Below are 18,151 nucleotides of genomic sequence, written 5' to 3'. Positions count from 1 at the left end.
TTAAAAAAAAAAAAAAGAAAAAGAAAAAGAAAAAACAATAGACCCATCTATATAACTGAGCTCCAATGTTTTTCTATATAGTGAGCCCAAAGGGCTTCTTCATATTGAGTTTGGGAGATATTACCTGAGTGAGCTGCAAAGGATTGATCGGCCATGGAAAAAACCAGAGAAATGCAGAACGCTAAAAGAATAATATCCCAAATTGAGGATGATAGCAATCAAGGAAGGGCCATGATCTCTATTGGTGCAATGCTGATCTCTATCGATGCCCAAGGGCGAGACCCACGATAAAAAGAATCCCACTCAAGGATGAGATGCATTATGCCCTAAAAATTAAAAGGCAATATCATAAATGGAAAGTCGGGAAGGAGAACGGGAAAATGACATGGTTCCCAATTGCTAGAAGATCCAGTGAGTCACTATCCAACAAGAGAATCCCAGTGGGGGTCCAAAACAAGGATGTGAATCATCATAGAAGTCGGGAAGAAAAGTATATGTGAAATCACCGGAGAACCAATGATTGTTGTGCCTTTACGACCTTCACATAGCTGATTAATTCGTTGTTCCAACTTCAAGAAGTCGTTTTGAAGTAAACATTCATTTCGGATCCTTTGATTTGTTTGTTCCAACTTGTTATTCTATTCCCCTCCATAGTTGCCACAAGTAAACGTTGTAATAGCATTAGAAAACAATCCAGAGAGAGAGAGAGAGAGAGAGATGAAGCATGCACAAGCAATAGCAATATAAAACCGGTCAACATTTCTCTCTTTACCACTACTGCTGACTTCCTTAACCCACCACCTGACCTTGGCCTGGCTTTTGGCCTCTCTTTAATCAAGGAGAGGCGAGACTTCGCAAACTGGGACTCCTTCTTGTTGGTACTACAATGCATAAGCGGTAAGAGAACCTAATGGTTTCCTTTATTACGATGTATCTATAGGCAACTCGTCCTCCTACACTTGACCTTTGTCTTGTTCTGGCACTGTAACCATGGTTCAAGGTTTCGACCGATACCGTCGAAATTTCCCACATTTCCACAGTATCCCAAGACTTTGATACCAAATACCATGTGACTTTTAAAAGTCACTTGTTTAAACCAGTATCAACCAAAATTCTCACATTTCGACCAAAATGTGGGAATTTTCGAGTGGACTAATGGTTTTGACCCTTTGGCTTGAACCAACTTTCATAAAACCTTCTTAAATGGGAACCAAGCCTTCTTATTTCAAAATTTCGACCTCTACCCATATTTGTTCTCTGTGGAGTGGGAAACTTGGAAATACAGTCAAATTTGCCCTTGTGCGATCAAATCTTCATTATAAGCTTGGATCTTGCACATTCATAGCAAATCTATGTAAGGAATGAAGCGTGGACCAAAAAGGTAAATCCTGTATTCCCCAAAAATCAATTTTTTATAGAACATACTTGGATATTACTTGGAATTAAGTGTTGAGTGTTGACTGTTGACTATTGACTGTTGACTGTTAAGACTTGAGACTTGAGAGATAATTCACAATTATGTAATATTATTTTTAGTTAGTAACATATATATTTACTTATGTAGTATAGCTTCAAACTTTCAATCAATGACTCAACGTACATTGGCAAATTTTGGTCAACACCACAAGTTTGACTTTAGGTATTTTTTCCATGTTAGAAATGTCTAAAATGGAACGTACACAAAAATCAGGCCACAAAAAAAAAAAAGAACATTTTAAGAGTCGCAACCAATTTCCACCAAACAGGGAAAATTTCCCCTGTTTCCTCGAAATTTTCCAGGTTTCGATCGAAATTTTGGTTTCCCCAAAGGTCGAAACCCAATATTTTGAACCTTGACTGTACGTAGAATTGATTGACCAGCTTCATCGTCTTCTTGTTCCCATACCTTCTCGGATCACGATTGCTGACTTTGTCTTCATTTCTTTCTTTGATTACTTTGGGCTTGAGGTAGAGTTGGCTGAAGGTAGATAGTAGAAGGAGAAGAAAAGAATTTACAATGCCTAAAGAAAATACTCTCTTGGACGTACCCAAAAAAAAAAAAAAATCTAATTGTGGAGGAATCCCTGTGAAATTCATATGATGGGTTTTTCTTCTAGCTTTTCTTTCCCTTGAATAGGGATTGCCTGGTCAACGGTGATAGCTGCTCACCTCCTTGGATGAAGACAAAGATGATTGCTAGCTCTAGTTAGGCAGTAACCTAAAATAGGCTCCTTCTCTTGGTAAGAAGGGCCGATCACGGGCAACTACCGGGCTCTCTCTTAAGGTGAAAAGCTCTTTTCAAGCAGTGACAAACAAATGGGAGGTAGAGCTTGAGGAAGAGGGAGGTAGAAATAAAAAAAAGTAGTCGACCATTCTTGCATTCTAGGCTTAAAGCTCATTTACTAATGAACCTCCCGTCCTTTCTTTTTGTTTTCATTTTATTCTCTCTCTTTCTAGAGGGATGAGTGAGCGATTCATGTAGTTTTTAAGCTTTCCTTTGCTCCTTAGTCCTTACCATGGTTGGAAGAAGTATGAAATATCCCTAAATTTGAGTAAGAGTAATTGGTGGAATAGGCCTTTCTCTTCCTCTTCAATAGTAGAATCAAACTCTTTGTTGGGATCTACTAGTTCTTTGATTGGATCTGCTTTCGGCTTTGCTTCCATCTGAGCCTGTTCTCTTGCTAGAAACTTTTTTAATGAAGGGAAATGACCTACAAGGCCAATTACAAGCGATTGTTGCAACGTTTTATACTTGACTGGTATCATACATCAAAAGAGGAATAGGCTTCTGAGAAAGAAAGAGTTCTTTTGGTTTTGGGACCTTTAAACTACTCTTTTCTTTGCCAACCTATTCATATGATACTTGTCGTACTTCCTCTTCTGCAATCAGAATGGTAAGCTTAAACTAAAATAGTTTTTATTTTCAATCGTAACCAGCCTTTACCGACTAGACTGAGGAGAGGAGGAGCAGGGAGGAACAAAAGACTGGCACTTTTAGGCTTGTGGTATAGTCTCCCTTTTTTGGATTGAGGGATGTCTAAGGAAGAGATTCTTTGTTTGTTGATAAGAGAAGCAAGCCTTGTTGAAATAGGGCCTAGTAGAGGTGAAAGGTTTCATACAGCTTCCGAGAGAAAGCCAACTTCAGGTCTGCAAGTGCCGCTTCCCACTATGTATGATAGTCCTTTGCTTGGTCGCTTGACTCGGTCTTTTAGCTAGGAATCCTTTCATCTGGCCCCCTCATCCCAAACAGTCGAGTGAAGGATTTATCTATTAGGCCTTCCTGCCATTCATGCCTTTACCTTTGAAGCCCTTAGGTATGCCTTTCCCCCCTTGTACCTTTACCAAATCCTATTATATATAGATGATTCAATCTTAATGATCTTGTTTCGCCTCCCTTTAATTGTTATGACTCTAATCTGTGTCCAGTCGGTGTAGTGAAAGAGAACAAGGACCATTGTCTTTAGTCTAGGAGCATACCTGGGAAATTGAGATTGGGCTGGTGTTCAGTGTGCTATGCTGCCTCGTTCATATGGGATGTTCCATTATGATCGACTTCCTGCTGTCACGAAGGATGGCAGCAAAGGCTGGAACAGCATTGTTCTATCCTATCAGAACTTCAGCAAGAGGACTTTTGGAATTTCAGAAAGAACTGTATGATACTGAATGGAGGTTAAAGAAGGCTATATAACTGATTCAAGGTAACTCAAATGAAATCGAAAATTCACAGCCTCACAGGGAGGATTGCGCAGCCCTGGTAACTGAGTTCAAAGCAGAAAAATGTTAATTTAATGGAAATTTAGATGATGCAATTGGTTGGTTGAGATGGACCAACACATTGCAAATCTAGTGGGAAACCAACATATCTAATGGATGCTTATCAAGGACGGCTCCCATGACTGCTGGCTGTAGAAAAACTTCCTCACTTTTTTAACTGCAACTATAGGTCCATTGGGATTCAACACTATGCACCAAAATTCAAAATAAAGCTGGAATTGAGGAAAATGTCAGAGTGATTAGAGGAACGATACATTTTAATGTGCTATTCTTTGGGGGAATCTTGTATTTAGATTCTAAAGTAATGGAACTTGGCAGTGATTTATTTAATAAATTTCTCCGGAAATTCCCAAAGTAAAGGAACAACATTGGTAGGATTTTTTTTGGTGTGACCCTGATGGAATTTCTCCGTGTTTCCAAAAGTAGAAATTTTCTTGGCAATAGAGTGGAGGTAATTTTCTGGGATGGATGTGGTTGGTGGTTGCCTTATGTTTGACTGCCTTGTATGTGGACCTATGGTTATGTGATGTAAGGTGCTAGTCTTCTAGACATACATTATGGGACTGCTTGGAATTTGGAAAGCTTTAGGTCTTACTTCTTTAGGCATGAATAATAGTTTCTTGGATGAGTGATTGGATGCCATTAATTGCAAATTGCATGTATATTGCTGACTGTGTCCACCATCCGTTCTCACTGCTTATTCATAAGTAAATTCTGGATGTTGATATTGGCAGCAGATGTGTCTCTTGCTCTTATGAAGTATCAAAATTTTCCTTTGTAAACTGTTAGTTTATTTAATGCTGCAATCTCTTTGAGCCTTTGCTTGTTTTGAGATATTGTTAATAACCATAAATCTTGATCACACTTTTTGTCTCAACTGATATTGATGTAGTTGGTTGGGTCATAAGATGACAGGTACTATGACAATCCGGTGCATTTAAGGGATTTGGGTGGTATAGATATTGGAAAATATGTGGCCAGCTCTATTGTGGTTTTTAATCTTGATACAAGGCAAGTTAAGTGGACAGCACCGCTAGATCTGAGTACTGATACTGGAACCTTCAGTTCTTACATATATTCTTCGCCAACTGTGGTTGATTTGGACGGGGACGGGAATTTGGACATTCTTGTTGGAACTTCCTATGGCTTGTTTTATGCTCTGGATCATCACGGTAATCCCCAATGTGGCGTACTTTTTCTCACATTGTGTCATTGTACATTTGAAGGATCATGTGGTATTTAGTTCCATTACTAATCGGTTTAGCGAATGCTTGTCAGCTGTACTTCCTGAACTCTAAAATCAGTTGTCCCATGGTTATTAATGGTATTAATGCCATCTTCAGTAATTGTTTTATCTATATCATTTTCCTACCAGAAGGATGATGGTGTGCAATCTAAACTGCGTGAGGGCATACTATCCCCGTTAAAACAAAAACAAGTACATTATGGGATAAGGACCTAGATACATATGCTGTCTAGTATCCTGACCTTGGCTAACGTATCTTTAACCCGTTTTGCTGGTAATCCCCCACAGGAAAGAGGCATTACTAACTGAAATAAGAGATCTAGTTCTTTTGAGATGAAATTATTCCCAGGTCTGCGAAGATTACCAAAGTTGTTGTCCCTCGACAATCAGATCAAGCAGAGCTTTCTGCTTGCTGGTTTTTCCATCGTCCAGATCATTTGTAGGATGAAGACATTTCCAGAGTCCAGTAATGTAAGGAAGATTATGGATGTAATCAATCCCAGATATTACTCATTAAAGGCTCCAACTGTTGGGCAAACATTAGGCTCAGATATGGACATAATTATAACCTAGAAAATAATTAACAGATTAGGTCAGTTTTAGGGCAACCTGTATCTCCCAACTCAAAGGTCAGATGAGCTTGAAATTAGAACCAAAGGAATGTCCTATAGGGATGAACAAAATATCACAATTATGTTGAATTATGCTGGCTGGTCTGTGAGATATGAATCTTCTTGAATTGGGATTAGAAAAAGAGAGTTTTGGGAGAAATTTTTTTGTAGCAAATCCAGGCCTCAAATAGCCCTCCAGAGATGGTCAAGTCTCTCTCCTAGGGTTATAAACAAAACCCAAAAGCCCTGCAGCAGTGAAAATCTGGTCTGGGAAGATACAGTCTTCAAAATCCTTCTCAGAAAACCCTGGAACTGAGATCAATGGGTTGAGTATGTGATCTTCTGATCAGCAATGATTGGGGAACTTCCAGCAGCTTCAACAGGCCTCTAGCAGCAGTATATCACTCTAATTTAATAGCAAACAAAGTAGAGAACAGAAGAATAGGAATCGGTGGGATAGATGTGGGTAGGGGTAGGCTATCTCGGCCTTGGGCCTCTCAGCCACAGCTATCTCAGCTGCTGAAATATCCTTTCTCAGGAAAACTTGTAAGTAAGCAAAACTTTGTTTAAACTTCATGTGTGCAAGACTACAATCAATGGGGCCTTTATGGCTTGGCTAAGCTTTACAAAATAGAAAGTAACGAAATAGAAACTTAAGGAAAAGGAAGTTCTTGTCTTCATTGGTTAACAAGAAAGACGAGAGAAACTTATAAAGTGTAGAGACAACTAGCTAATTCTAAATACTTGTCAACTAAGAAATCATAAAAAGGAAACAAAGTTCGAACTGATGTATCGGCATCTTTACAGTTTTAAAGCATAAAACATTATAAATAAGCAATATGTAAAATATCATGTATAAAAAAGAGAACAAGTATTCAATTGATTATATATAAATGATGTTCAAACTAAGAGTTGAAGGTGATCTCAATTAAAGGTGCGATCAAGTTAATGTTGTCCACAGAGTCACAGACCAAACATAATTCTTAGCATCAATAGAATTTTTGTATTTACAGATGGTGTAGTTGTATTGACTAAAAGTAGTGACATTTGTAACTACGAAAGGGGAGAGTGTTTCCTGTCCGGAGTGTAGTCTACGCTGGCAGGAAACACCCAGTGAGTGTCCCCAGAAAGGAATCATTTCAGGGGTCAGAGAGGTCATTTCAGGGGAGGCTGGGAGGGGAGGGGAGGAGAGAGATATAGACAGAGGGAGTGCTTGCGGAGGCTACACTCCCGGACATGAATCATTTCCCCCTACGAAAAATAGTAGAAAACAAATAAATAATATGTTACTACACCCTTGGCCCTCCACCCCATCGCCCCCCCCCCAAAAAAAAAAAGTGTGGGAAAAAAAAATACATAACCCACAATTTTAACCACATGGACCGATATACAAAAATCAGCATGTTTTGGCATGAAATCAGCCCAAAGTAAACCTATGGCTAGTTATTCCTTGGGTGCCCTGGTTTTCACATCACTTTATTGTTACAGTTGGGTTAAGGATATGATGTATGTTTTAATCACATTCCTTATTCCTAAAATCCCTATCTATATCTAACAGCATTGCGTCTTATTATTATTTTCCTTTTATTATTTTCATTTAATGGGTTTTCCTTCTTGGATGTGTAGTGGAAGTGTGTCTATTTGGTTTCCAGATGTTCCTTGAGAGAAGTGCAAAAGATATCCACAATTATATGGAAGATGGAACTTTTTCGTGTAGCAAAAACATGTTGAATATACTTGTTTATTTTGAAGGGGTAGATTCTGGTGACCTACCATTGAAAATGGTTGCTGAGTTTACTTCCTGCTTCAGACATGGATAATGTGTGTGCGCGAGCAATCAAGACATAACTAACAACTCAAATACCCAGATTGTGGGCTTTCTGGGACCTGAAAGATCATCTACAATGGAAGCACACCAACTACAATTGATCCGATAACGTGTCTATTTAGCATTTGTGAAGATAATGTTATAAAGGGCATTATTGAATTATATGAACAGGATTGATGTGCGAGAATAGGTCATCTGTGTAGATGGGAAGCTTTTTTGTTTTGTTTTTTTGGGATAATCATGAACTTTATATTAATACACCGAAATAGTAAAATTACATTAAGAACTTAATGTTGAGATTAATTTATCAAGCTTTGCTTCGATTTATGAAGTGCTCTGGGCCTGACTCTGGTAAGTTCTTTCAGGGAAGGTGAGAGAGAAGTTCCCCCTTGAGATGGCTCCAATTCAGGGATTTGTAGTTGCTGCAGATATCAATGATGATGGAAAGATTGAACTTGTGACAACTGATGCACATGGAAATGTCGCTGCATGGACTGTGCATGGGGAAGAAATTTGGGAAGTGCATCTGAAGAGTGTCATTCCGCAGGTTAATCAGCGTCTTTGCTTTCTTAAGAAATATATTTAATCTCAAGTCAGGTAGGATTAGGGGTGTCAATTCTAGGCCCGCATTGAGCCCGACTTGGACCGGCCCGATTAATAAATGTGTCGGGCTCAAGCCCGACATGTTTATAAACAGGTAGTACCCAGTGCAGCCACCTAGCCCGACGGGCGCCTGACCAGCCCCAACACATTTATGAGTCCGACCTAAACCGACTCCTTTAAGCCCAACCTAGCCCGACCCCTTTAATACTACTAAAAATTCCCACTTTACCACCAATAAAATTGAAGAGTAAAGCAAAGGTCCAAGTGGGTTTGCTCCAATTTTCAAGATGAACAAGAAATTGATTGATAAACAAGCGTCTTTAACAACAGATAATTAAATTTAAAAATGAAATTTATGTAATTATGGTGATGAATTAATTTTAGGTTTGCACGATATGCTTGAGGTAGAAGTGTGCTTTTAATGGAATAAACTTGTCAGCTTGAGTACTTCGACTATTGCATAAAAGTTAAGAAGGCCCGTTTAGAACCCGTTTAACGCCTATTTAGGATAAACAAGTCCGTAGCCCGACTAAGGCCCAATTAAGAACAAAGTACTAAATAAGTTGAAGAGCCTGACAAAGAGAGGTATGAACTATGGCAAAAATCACTAGTCCAAGAAAACTAGGCTGTACAAAATACCTCTCCAACTGGCAGAATGAACTGAGAGGAAAAATTTAGCCCAAAAACTAAGACTAGGCTGATGCACCGTGTGGCCCAAGTGAGTTGTTCTGGTATGCAGGGTTAGCTATGGGCCTATGGCAGGTTAAGGTCCACCAAGAACAAGAGAGTCAAGTTTTTTGGTGCCTCTTTAGCATCTTTGTTGCCTAAGAATATATTTTCTGATAGGAAAACTGTATAAATCCAGTTAATCATGTATATCATGCACATAAGATAGGGAGACTAATATATCCATGGCCCACTTTCTCTTTTGAATCAATGGAAGATCTCCATGGATTAACAAACCGCCATGGAATCTAGTAGGATTTAAAATGTAACCGCAAGTGTACGGATCAGTGTAGCTACGAGTTGAACATAGGGAGAGTAGCTACGTTATTTTTGGCTGCTTTTAATAATACGAAAGTGAACCAATTAATGGTTGTGATCTAATTCTAACTACCGTCCTAAACATATGTATCTAAAATAACGTCTTAAGCATTCATCATCTAAGAATTTAAATATGCAAGCCACGCAATTAAAATTAAATAAATAAATAACTGAAAATAAACAACCCACGCAATTAAAAAGCAATGAAGGAAAAAAAATGCTGAAATAAAAATAAAGTAAAAGAAAGGGAATAAGGCTAGAGAGAGGCTCACAAGTAGGTTTCTCTACTTAGCCCGAGGGATACATCATAATATGAGTTTCCCTACTTGACCAGAGAGTCACTCTTACAAGGGTTACTCTACTTGGCTTTAGGGAAAGGGAGGCAATTAAAATAAAAACAATAAAATGATGGTTCTATGTCTAGGAGGGGCAAAGCCATCACATACACTAGCCATGAACCTTAGGGGAAAGGGAAAGCAATAATGTAATGACTGAAATTAAAATCCTAAATTAAGAAAGAAGGGGTAGTCAGAAAAGGGAATGAGAAGGGAGAGAAGACTATTGAAGAAGCCTACTCACCTGAATCAATGCTTGAACTTGAAAGCTTGGGTGATTTGAGATACTGTCAACCATAAAAACCAGATCTGGAATTAACCAAATCTGAAATTTCTAGGCCTGGAGAAAACAAATCTTGAAAAAAAAACTGAACTTGAAAAAAAAGAGATGCTCCACGGCTCGTGCTCTTGTCACCTAGATCTAAGCCTAGAACTATAACTTTAATAATTATAACTCAATTGCATAAATCATAAACATAAAAGGCTGAATAAAAAATAAAAGAGTGCTTGCATTAATTGAAATAAAAAGCTATTACAAAAGTGATTAAAGCAAAAATAAAGAAGAACTAAAACTAAAGAGAGAGAGAGGATGTGATACTAATGAGTGGGTCCCACCTTTGGACAAGCTTGGACCGGTTCTTGATTCACTTTAAGCACTTTCTTTTGTAGACTTGGAAACTAAAAAAAAGAAAAAAAAATAAAAAATAAAAGTAGTATTATCCAAAGTGGGGCAAAATGTACACTTATATCCCTAAGATTTCACACATTGTTGTACTCATCAGAATCTTTGTTACTTTATCTGTTAATGTTTGGATAGATCTCTTACTTTTCTTGAACGAGATGTTTAGAGAGGGAGGCAGGTTGATAGTTCACCTAATAATGTGGAAAGCCTGCAGGGCTTAATGCTTCCCTTGAAGAATCATTCCAGGACTACAAGTAGTACACTCTATGAGAAGCTCTGAAAGCTAAGGTGACAGCCTGATGAATGTATGCTCGTAAGGGCTAGGCTTTGTCTGTAGAATCTCCAATCTCTGAAAGGCCTGAAAAAGCATAAAACTTCCGAATCCAATCCATGTGACCATGTCTGAGAGTAAAACTTTATGAACACCTGATGCGACCTTGGGGTTTGAAAACACTAAATTTGGATCGCTATGAGCACACCCAAGTGTATATTAACCAAAGGTTAAAAGATAATGGCAAAACTGTAACTAAATTGAATTTTGCAGAGGGAGAGTGGCAATCTGTTGATTAACTAGATTCTTCAAGCACACCTGGGCCTTGGCCTGGCTGTTTGCAGTGCTTAGTGGAGTTACTGCTTGAGGGTTGGCCCCACTTGATGAACTCCTCTCAAGTGCATCTCTGTGGGTCTGTGCTTGACCCTTTGTGGGTCTACTATGTAATGGCCAATAGGCCCTTGAACTGGGGGGGGGGGGAGATTCTTCAAGGGGTCAATAGGTAAACAAATGAGTAACGACACAAAAGGGAATTAGAAATTATAGAATTGGGATAAACTAGGAAGGAAAATTAATTAAAGCATAAAGGAAATAAAAAAAAGGAAGGATTTTAGAAGAGAACCCACGAATGGAGGTTATCTTTCACCTTCCAACTGAAAACCAGAGGCAGAAAACTGGTTGGCTTTCGAGTGATGGAACTCACTCGATTTAACACCTATGAAGTTGAAACACCACAGGACAAGGCTCCTGATCTACAACCCTATGAGTCCCAGCAAGCAATCAACTGATTCAACACCTTGAAGATTTCAAGAGCTTTGCTGAAACTAAGAGGGGAGGTATTCTCAGAACGATATCTGGTTTCTGATTGTTACTCACAATAGGGAAGTCTAATGGGGGTAGTAGGGCTTTAGGAATTCAAGTCACCCTAGGGTGGTGATTCAAACACCAGAGGAGGGGGAAAGAAAAGGAGACATGAGAGAACAGTCCACAGTTGTGGGGACTGTTTGTGTGCCTGATCAGGGGTTGAGGAACTCGAGGGAAACAGAATGGAAGAAGAAGTCAGCAAGCCCACGCAAGCATCTCTTAAACCAATATCAAACTGTTCATTCCACTATATGATCGATGGTTCCATGCAGCTATATAAAGGAAAATAGAAGGGAACAATGAATCCTATTCTAATACTAAGACTAAAATGGAGTTGAACTCTATCTGCGATGTAGCCTACTCGAAGTGGAACATGATAAAATGTAAGAATAAAAAATACTACAAGATAAACCCAAATTAATAAATAACCCTACCAATCCTTGTTGGTCCAAAATCCCGGGTTGTGCCGGTTTTGTTTGGGCTTGGGTTTCCAAATCCGGCTGTATTTGTCCAATAACTCCAGAGCCGCTGCATTAACACTTGAAGGCCTAGGGTACCTTGCTGAGCACTTTCCACATTAAACTTAATGGAGGATTTGGTGGGGAGGGGACTAAGCATGGGCTGCCTCAAAGACAGGAGCTGGACTTAACAAGTCCCTCAATAGTGCATGAGAATGTATTCCATGAAAATACCCTTGACTAGTCTGAAGTCACTTCCTGGAGAATGGGTCATGCAAGAGGAAAATAGAGTTTTTTCCAACAACAATAGTTCTTGTCATTCTGTTCTATTTTAGCTTCTTTACTTAGTCTATACATTTTGTGTCTTTTTCATATTTTTGTACAATAAAAGCCTCTCAAAACCCCCCATCCCCATCTGAAGGCTGGTTTCGATCCTGGGTCACCACTACAACCAGCAAGTGACCATAGCAGTTGAGCTTGGTGTCTCCTAGATATTTTGAGTCTTATTTGTTAGTAACTTGCTCTCCTGTTCGTTTTAACTTAAACTGGGGTTTACATATAATTTGGGAAGTTTTCAGTGGGGATATTCAGTCTTTTATTTTGTTTTTACCTAAATCATATTGGATGGCGGAGCCTTTGCTGTTCCTGTTCATGTACCTTTCGTCATCCTTTGCTTTCCCTTCTCTGTTTTCAGATTAGACCATCTATTCGTGCCACTAGCAAGTCTAACAAAGATCCTTTCTGGTACCTCTTGCATGCAGTGAAGAAGTAACCTTGGGTTTTTAAGCCTTTATCAATGTGAAGTGTTGTATAGGGTCATTACTATATTTTATTGTTTCTAACTAAACATTGTCTATATCGCTTCTTACCTAAAATGCTAGAATAAGATATGACAGTTCGGAAATATTGAAAAAGACATGCTTGTTCTGCACTGTATAAGAAAAATGTGTCCTCTTATATTGATGGTGTTTAGGGATTTTGTTAATTTGAAATTTGAACCTCCCGTCAATTCACTCTTTTGTTATTCCTAAAGTTCCAGTCAATTCCCTATTCACAGTTATTTTGTGCTGATCATAATCATGGTTTGTAAACTTACATTTTCTTGTGGATTTTCGATGGAGATCACCATATGCTTGTAGAGAATCATTCTCCAACCTAACTTGGCATTTTCACAATAGGTTTCTTAGAATTGTCTATCCTTCTAGTGTTTCTCATTACATGACCAAATATTCCAGCATGGATAAAGTTTGTCAGAATTTTTTTTTTTTTTAATAACAAAAATAATTTGCTACTAAGGTATTTAGTTGGGACAGGGCTTGGTTGGGTTCAGTTTTCCATTCTTAACCTATGCAAGCATGTTTCTCTGGAATATTTTCTTGGCCTGATAAATGTTGAGCAACTCACTCAACTTTTTTTTAAGGGGGGGGGGGTTGGTACTAAGATTTGTTCTGAGTTATTATTTGATGCAAATTGATGGTATTCAATTATTCATAACATTTTACATATCAATCAGGGCCCAACAATTGGTGATGTTGATGGGGATGGTCGTACTGATGTTGTGGTTCCAACAATATCGGGGAATATATATGTTCTTAGTGGCAAGGATGGTTCTCATATCCGTCCCTATCCATATCGTACTCATGGAAGAGTGATGAATCAAGTTCTTCTTGTTGATCTAAGTAAACGTGGGGATAAACAGAAGGGGCTTACTATTGTTACAACATCGTTTGATGGTTATATGTACCTGATTGATGGGCCCACCTCATGTGCAGATGTTGTTGATATTGGAGAGACCTCGTAAGATTTGCTTGCTTCTAGTGCTATAATTGTTCTTTTAGGAAAGCAGACCTGTTTATAGAATATCCTCACTGTAATTTTGATTATACTGTGTTATTTATTTTCAAAGTTGTTTTTGTAACATGAAATTGTTTTGCAACAGATATAGCATGGTCTTGGCAGAAAATGTTGATGCTGGAGAGTTGGTGGATGATCTTAATGGTGGAGAGGATCTTGACCTCATTGTTACTACCATGAATGGCAATGTCTTCTGCTTCTCTACTCCAGCTCTGTATCATCCCCTCAAGGTATGCAAAACGTCAATACGGAATTGTTTCGACTCATATATATATATATATATATATATTTCAAATATTGTTATATATATTTTGTTCCAGGGACGGAGATCACATAACCAGGGAAGGAACAACTTTGCGAACCGATACAACCGTGAAGGGATCTATGTCTCACCTTCATCCAGAGCTTTCCGTGATGAGGAAGGTAAGAACTTCTGGGTGGAGATTGAGATTGTTGACAGATACAGATTTCCATCAGGATCTCAAGCACCTTATAATGTCACTGTAAGCCCCCTTCTGTACACCTCATTTATTTTGGGAGTTAGTGTCAAATGTAATCAAATAACTGATTCTTATTTTTAATTTATTTACGATTTTAGACTACTTTATTGGTTCCCGGCAACTATCAAGGAGACAGGCGGATAACACGTAATCAGGTCTTTGATCAGCCGGGAAAATATCGAATAAAGCTTCCTACGGTAGCGGTGCGAACTACTGGGACTGTTTTGGTGGAGATGGTTGACAAGAATGGACTCCATTTCGCAGATGAATTCTCACTCACGTTCCATATGTATTACTACAAATTACTGAAGTGGCTTCTGGTTCTCCCAATGCTTGGGATGTTTGGTGTGCTGGTAATCCTTCGTCCTCAGGAAGCCATGCCATTGCCTTCATTCTCACGGAACACCGACTTGTGATGATTCACCTTCATCTGACACTCTTAATCGGGGACTCGTGAATACTGAGGCTTTAAAGATGTTAGCTTGGTGAAATGCCTGAACTATAGTGCATTGAGTTTCCAAATCCTCCAGTTTATAACTCTTCAAGGCAAAGTTAATGGGCTAAAAGTCATCTGCATCTGAAGCTTTAGCTTGTTCCTCTGAGATCATGTAGGAGTTGCTGAAGGTGAAAGTTGGCAAACCTGTGACATCTTTTGGTCCCGGAAGAGTTTTTTGGGTCCTGGAAGGGTTACTTGCTCCATTGCGCTTCTCTCCAAGTATCTTTTTTCTCCTCCTGTACTGGTAAATTTAGCAAATTGAGATTAGTAGGGACATATACTTCGGGAATTTTCTAGCCTTTATTTGCTTGACAAAGAAGGTCCTGTAATGTGACTGATGGAACAAAAAATAGGTGTAATTCCTAAAATTTTGAGGTTGAGCAGTTCTCTCTTTTCTTCACCCCCCCCCCTCCTTTTTCTTAGACAATTATAAATATATTTGCATCTATAACTTTATTTGCCAAGAAATAAAAAACTAAAAACTTCATCTCTTGGTAGGCTATGTATCTATTGCTGTATCATCTTTCCGAACTGAAAAAGGGAATGCTGTAATAACCACAGAATACCTTATTGAAGCGGTTGTAATAACCATGTGTACATCACAATTGAACCAAACACTCGGAACCCCAAGGGAGTAGCCGAGTTGGCAAGGGACCTTCGTCTCAGGAAGCGTGTGGTTCTAAGTTTGACTTCTCTTACCATCTTGGGGTCACTCACATGGGTGTTTAGTGCTCTTCACCATTTTGAGTGAAAGTTGAATGGTTCTTATTCAACCTGGTATGATCCGATCTATGCGGTTGTGGGGTCAGTATGGGCTTGTGGGATTAGTCGAGCCGAAGCTTGGATACCCTTTGTTAGTAAAAAAAAAACCTATACACTCGGCTTCTATAGTCCAGTTACGATTCTTATAGTACTGTTTAGGGAGTCAATAAGCTAGTGCACTTTTGTTTTCTCACTTGTTGGCTTTGCCATATCTTGTTGCTCTCCTTTTCATCCTAAAAACTTGCAGTGCCTCAAGAAAAGATGATGAGAGTTTGATTGAGAATTCATCTAGTTTGATCCAAGTTGATTCAAACTGATCCCATAGAAACTCGGTCTTTATTGGAAAGTGGTGTTTGAATCTAGGTGCACCCTAGAAGAAGAAAACACCCTTGTTGAGATTTGCGAGTTTATTTAGTTCAGTTAGTCACTTGGTCTGTTCCTTCCTTTAGTTGTTTTACTTACTTTAGTCATAGTTCAACATCAAAGGAAATGAGCTACAAGGCCTCTAAATTGAGCTAAAAGCGAATTTTAGAGTTGTAGTGTGATCAAGGTATCTCGAGAAATTCATAAAGATAAAAAGAATTGGGCCTCAACAGAAGAATCGATATTTTCGATAATTACGGGAAGGGACTTACTAATCTGTCGGATCTTGCGTGCACTTGCAGCATACTAGTACTCATTGTTTGGTCACCATAGTAACCTTATTTAGGCACCATATTGGAAAAAAAAACATGGGTTGATGGGTGTTGTGGCAAAAATATGCGACTAGTAATAACACGACACCTATCGAACGATGTGGGGATAGCCGAACGGCTTAGGCCCAATGAGGTCGTCCATGGTTCACCAACCTGGGGCAGGCACCCAAGACAGAAGCCGATTGGTCGAAATTTTTAAGGGAGCATCAATAGCCGAACGACTGGGCTAGTACTATAGTTAAAGGGGCATCATGTGTGGGTCACTCATATGGTTGCCGAATCAGTGAATGGGCCCAACTGCACGACCCTTGACTGAATGGCAAGTTCCCAGGAACTCTGCCCATCGGACAACAGACGCACGATCTGTCGCTCAAGACAAATAGCTCAGCAACCACGCCATTTTATCCTTGGCTGCTCGGTCCAAGACCTCGATAAACCACCATCAAGAAATGTCCCAAAAAGGGGACTGGTCAAACCTAACTCACAAATAGTAAGAATGAATCCTGGTGGGGCTCTCACTAGAACATCGAGTCTCCCCTTGAAGAAAGGGAATCTCAACATATTCTCCAGGATATGGTCAATACGAGGAGTTCTCATAATGACAACATCCTCCATATCATTTTCCTACTATGATTCCTATCATACTCAGACTCTTACCTACAACAAGAAGCTACCAAAGCGGGACTCTCAATCGATGATCGCCATCTGCAACTATAAGAACCCAGGTAGACCTCTTCCCAGATGACCGAGCTTTTTCCATTTTTACTAGAACTACCTGTTTGTGAAGGATCTGACTTATGCATCAGAGAGTCTCCCGTTGGATCAGCTCGATGTTCACTCTCTTGTGTTTGTTCTTCTGTGCAGAATACGAAGACTACCTAGGCACAATTTTCTGATGCAACAATGGGATTGATCTTTCCATGGAAACTGATGTAATGTCATTAGACATTCTGTATGGAGGATTTTGTGTCTTTGTAAGATTGGGATGCCCAAGTGTTTAAAATTGCGAAATCGGGATTTGGATCAAAATTAATCCAAAATTGGCTTTAAACATCCAAACCCTTTTCCATACATAATCGATCCGATTTTTAAATCCTTGGGAGGCCCAAAAGGTGTTTGTGGCCATCTAATGAGATGAAATTTATTTTTGGATAGTTATAATATATGTTGAGGGTGGACCTTGGTGCAATGGTGAGGTCACTCCATTGTGACCAAGTGAAAAAAAAAAAAAAAAACTCTGTGAAGTAAGTTATGGCTGTGTACATTACGATTCCTCAGACCCACAGTAGTAGGAGACTCGTGCACTTGGTACACTCTTTTTTTATATTATATACAGGTTGAGATTTTTAATAGAGGCTTTGGGATGCCTCAATAAGAAAGAGTGATTAGATTCAAATGAAAAGAGCTAAAAGAGTCAGGGACATACCTAAAATGACCGTGGATGATGTTGTAAGGAAAGACATGCAGATGTCAAGTCTTGATTCTAGTATGACTTTAAACAGAACTGTCTGGAGGGCAAAGATTCATGTAACTGATCACTTTTAGGTGGGATGTTCTTGTGATGTTGCACTGATCCCATTTAATTAGGAAAAAGCTAAATTGTTGATATAGGCTGAGTTTATTTTTTTTCTTCATAGGTTTTCTTAGGTTTCATTATAAACTCAATTTTTTTTGTTTAACATAATGACTCTTATCTATAAGCTCATAAAGTGAAGATAACGTAGTATACTTTATTGAGTGTGTTAGCATAATTATGAGTCTTTTTATTAGTCATTTATGAATTTTAGAAGGTCTTTATATTTTATATATGTAATATATCATTCCATCAGTTGGAGATGATTTTAATAATAAAAAAAAAAAATACAAGTATTTTTAAGAGTTTTGGTGCTATTAAACAAGCAATACATGGGTGTTATCTTATACCTAATTTCTTCTCTTATTCACTTATTTTCCTCCGAAGAAGATCTATCTCATCTCTTTTCTCTCTCCTTTCCTCACTGTGATTTATTCTCTTAAAAATGTAGTTGCTTCCTCAATGTGTTGGCGGTCTGAAATACACTTCACTACTAATTATTTATTTTATTATTTTTATTTTTATTTTTTTATCCAATTTTTTTTACAGGTCAGACCCAGCCATGGCTAATTAAAG

The 18,151-nt window shown here is 38.7% G+C and overlaps 1 protein-coding gene across 2 annotated transcripts in view; it reads left to right on the top strand.

Annotated features, from left to right (window-relative positions):
- LOC122071240 (protein DEFECTIVE IN EXINE FORMATION 1-like) overlaps nt 1-14,932 on the top strand; it is a 22,893-nt gene extending 7,961 nt beyond the window's left edge. For both annotated transcript variants that reach the window (XM_042635561.1, XM_042635562.1), the window contains 6 exons: nt 4,669-4,925; nt 7,804-7,985; nt 13,209-13,492; nt 13,635-13,779; nt 13,870-14,052; nt 14,148-14,932. In XM_042635561.1, the coding sequence (XP_042491495.1) occupies nt 4,669-4,925; nt 7,804-7,985; nt 13,209-13,492; nt 13,635-13,779; nt 13,870-14,052; nt 14,148-14,465 (1,369 nt within the window). In that variant the 3' untranslated portion in view covers nt 14,466-14,932. The remainder of the gene's footprint in view (nt 1-4,668; nt 4,926-7,803; nt 7,986-13,208; nt 13,493-13,634; nt 13,780-13,869; nt 14,053-14,147) is intronic.
- The last annotated feature ends 3,219 nt before the right edge of the window (nt 14,933-18,151 follow it).

Source organism: Macadamia integrifolia, unplaced genomic scaffold (genome assembly GCF_013358625.1).
Source record: "Macadamia integrifolia cultivar HAES 741 unplaced genomic scaffold, SCU_Mint_v3 scaffold_198A, whole genome shotgun sequence".
Taxonomy (NCBI): Eukaryota; Viridiplantae; Streptophyta; class Magnoliopsida; order Proteales; family Proteaceae; genus Macadamia; species Macadamia integrifolia.
The sequence above is the reverse complement of the archived record's forward strand: the minus strand, read 5'-3'. Positions and strand labels throughout refer to the sequence as shown.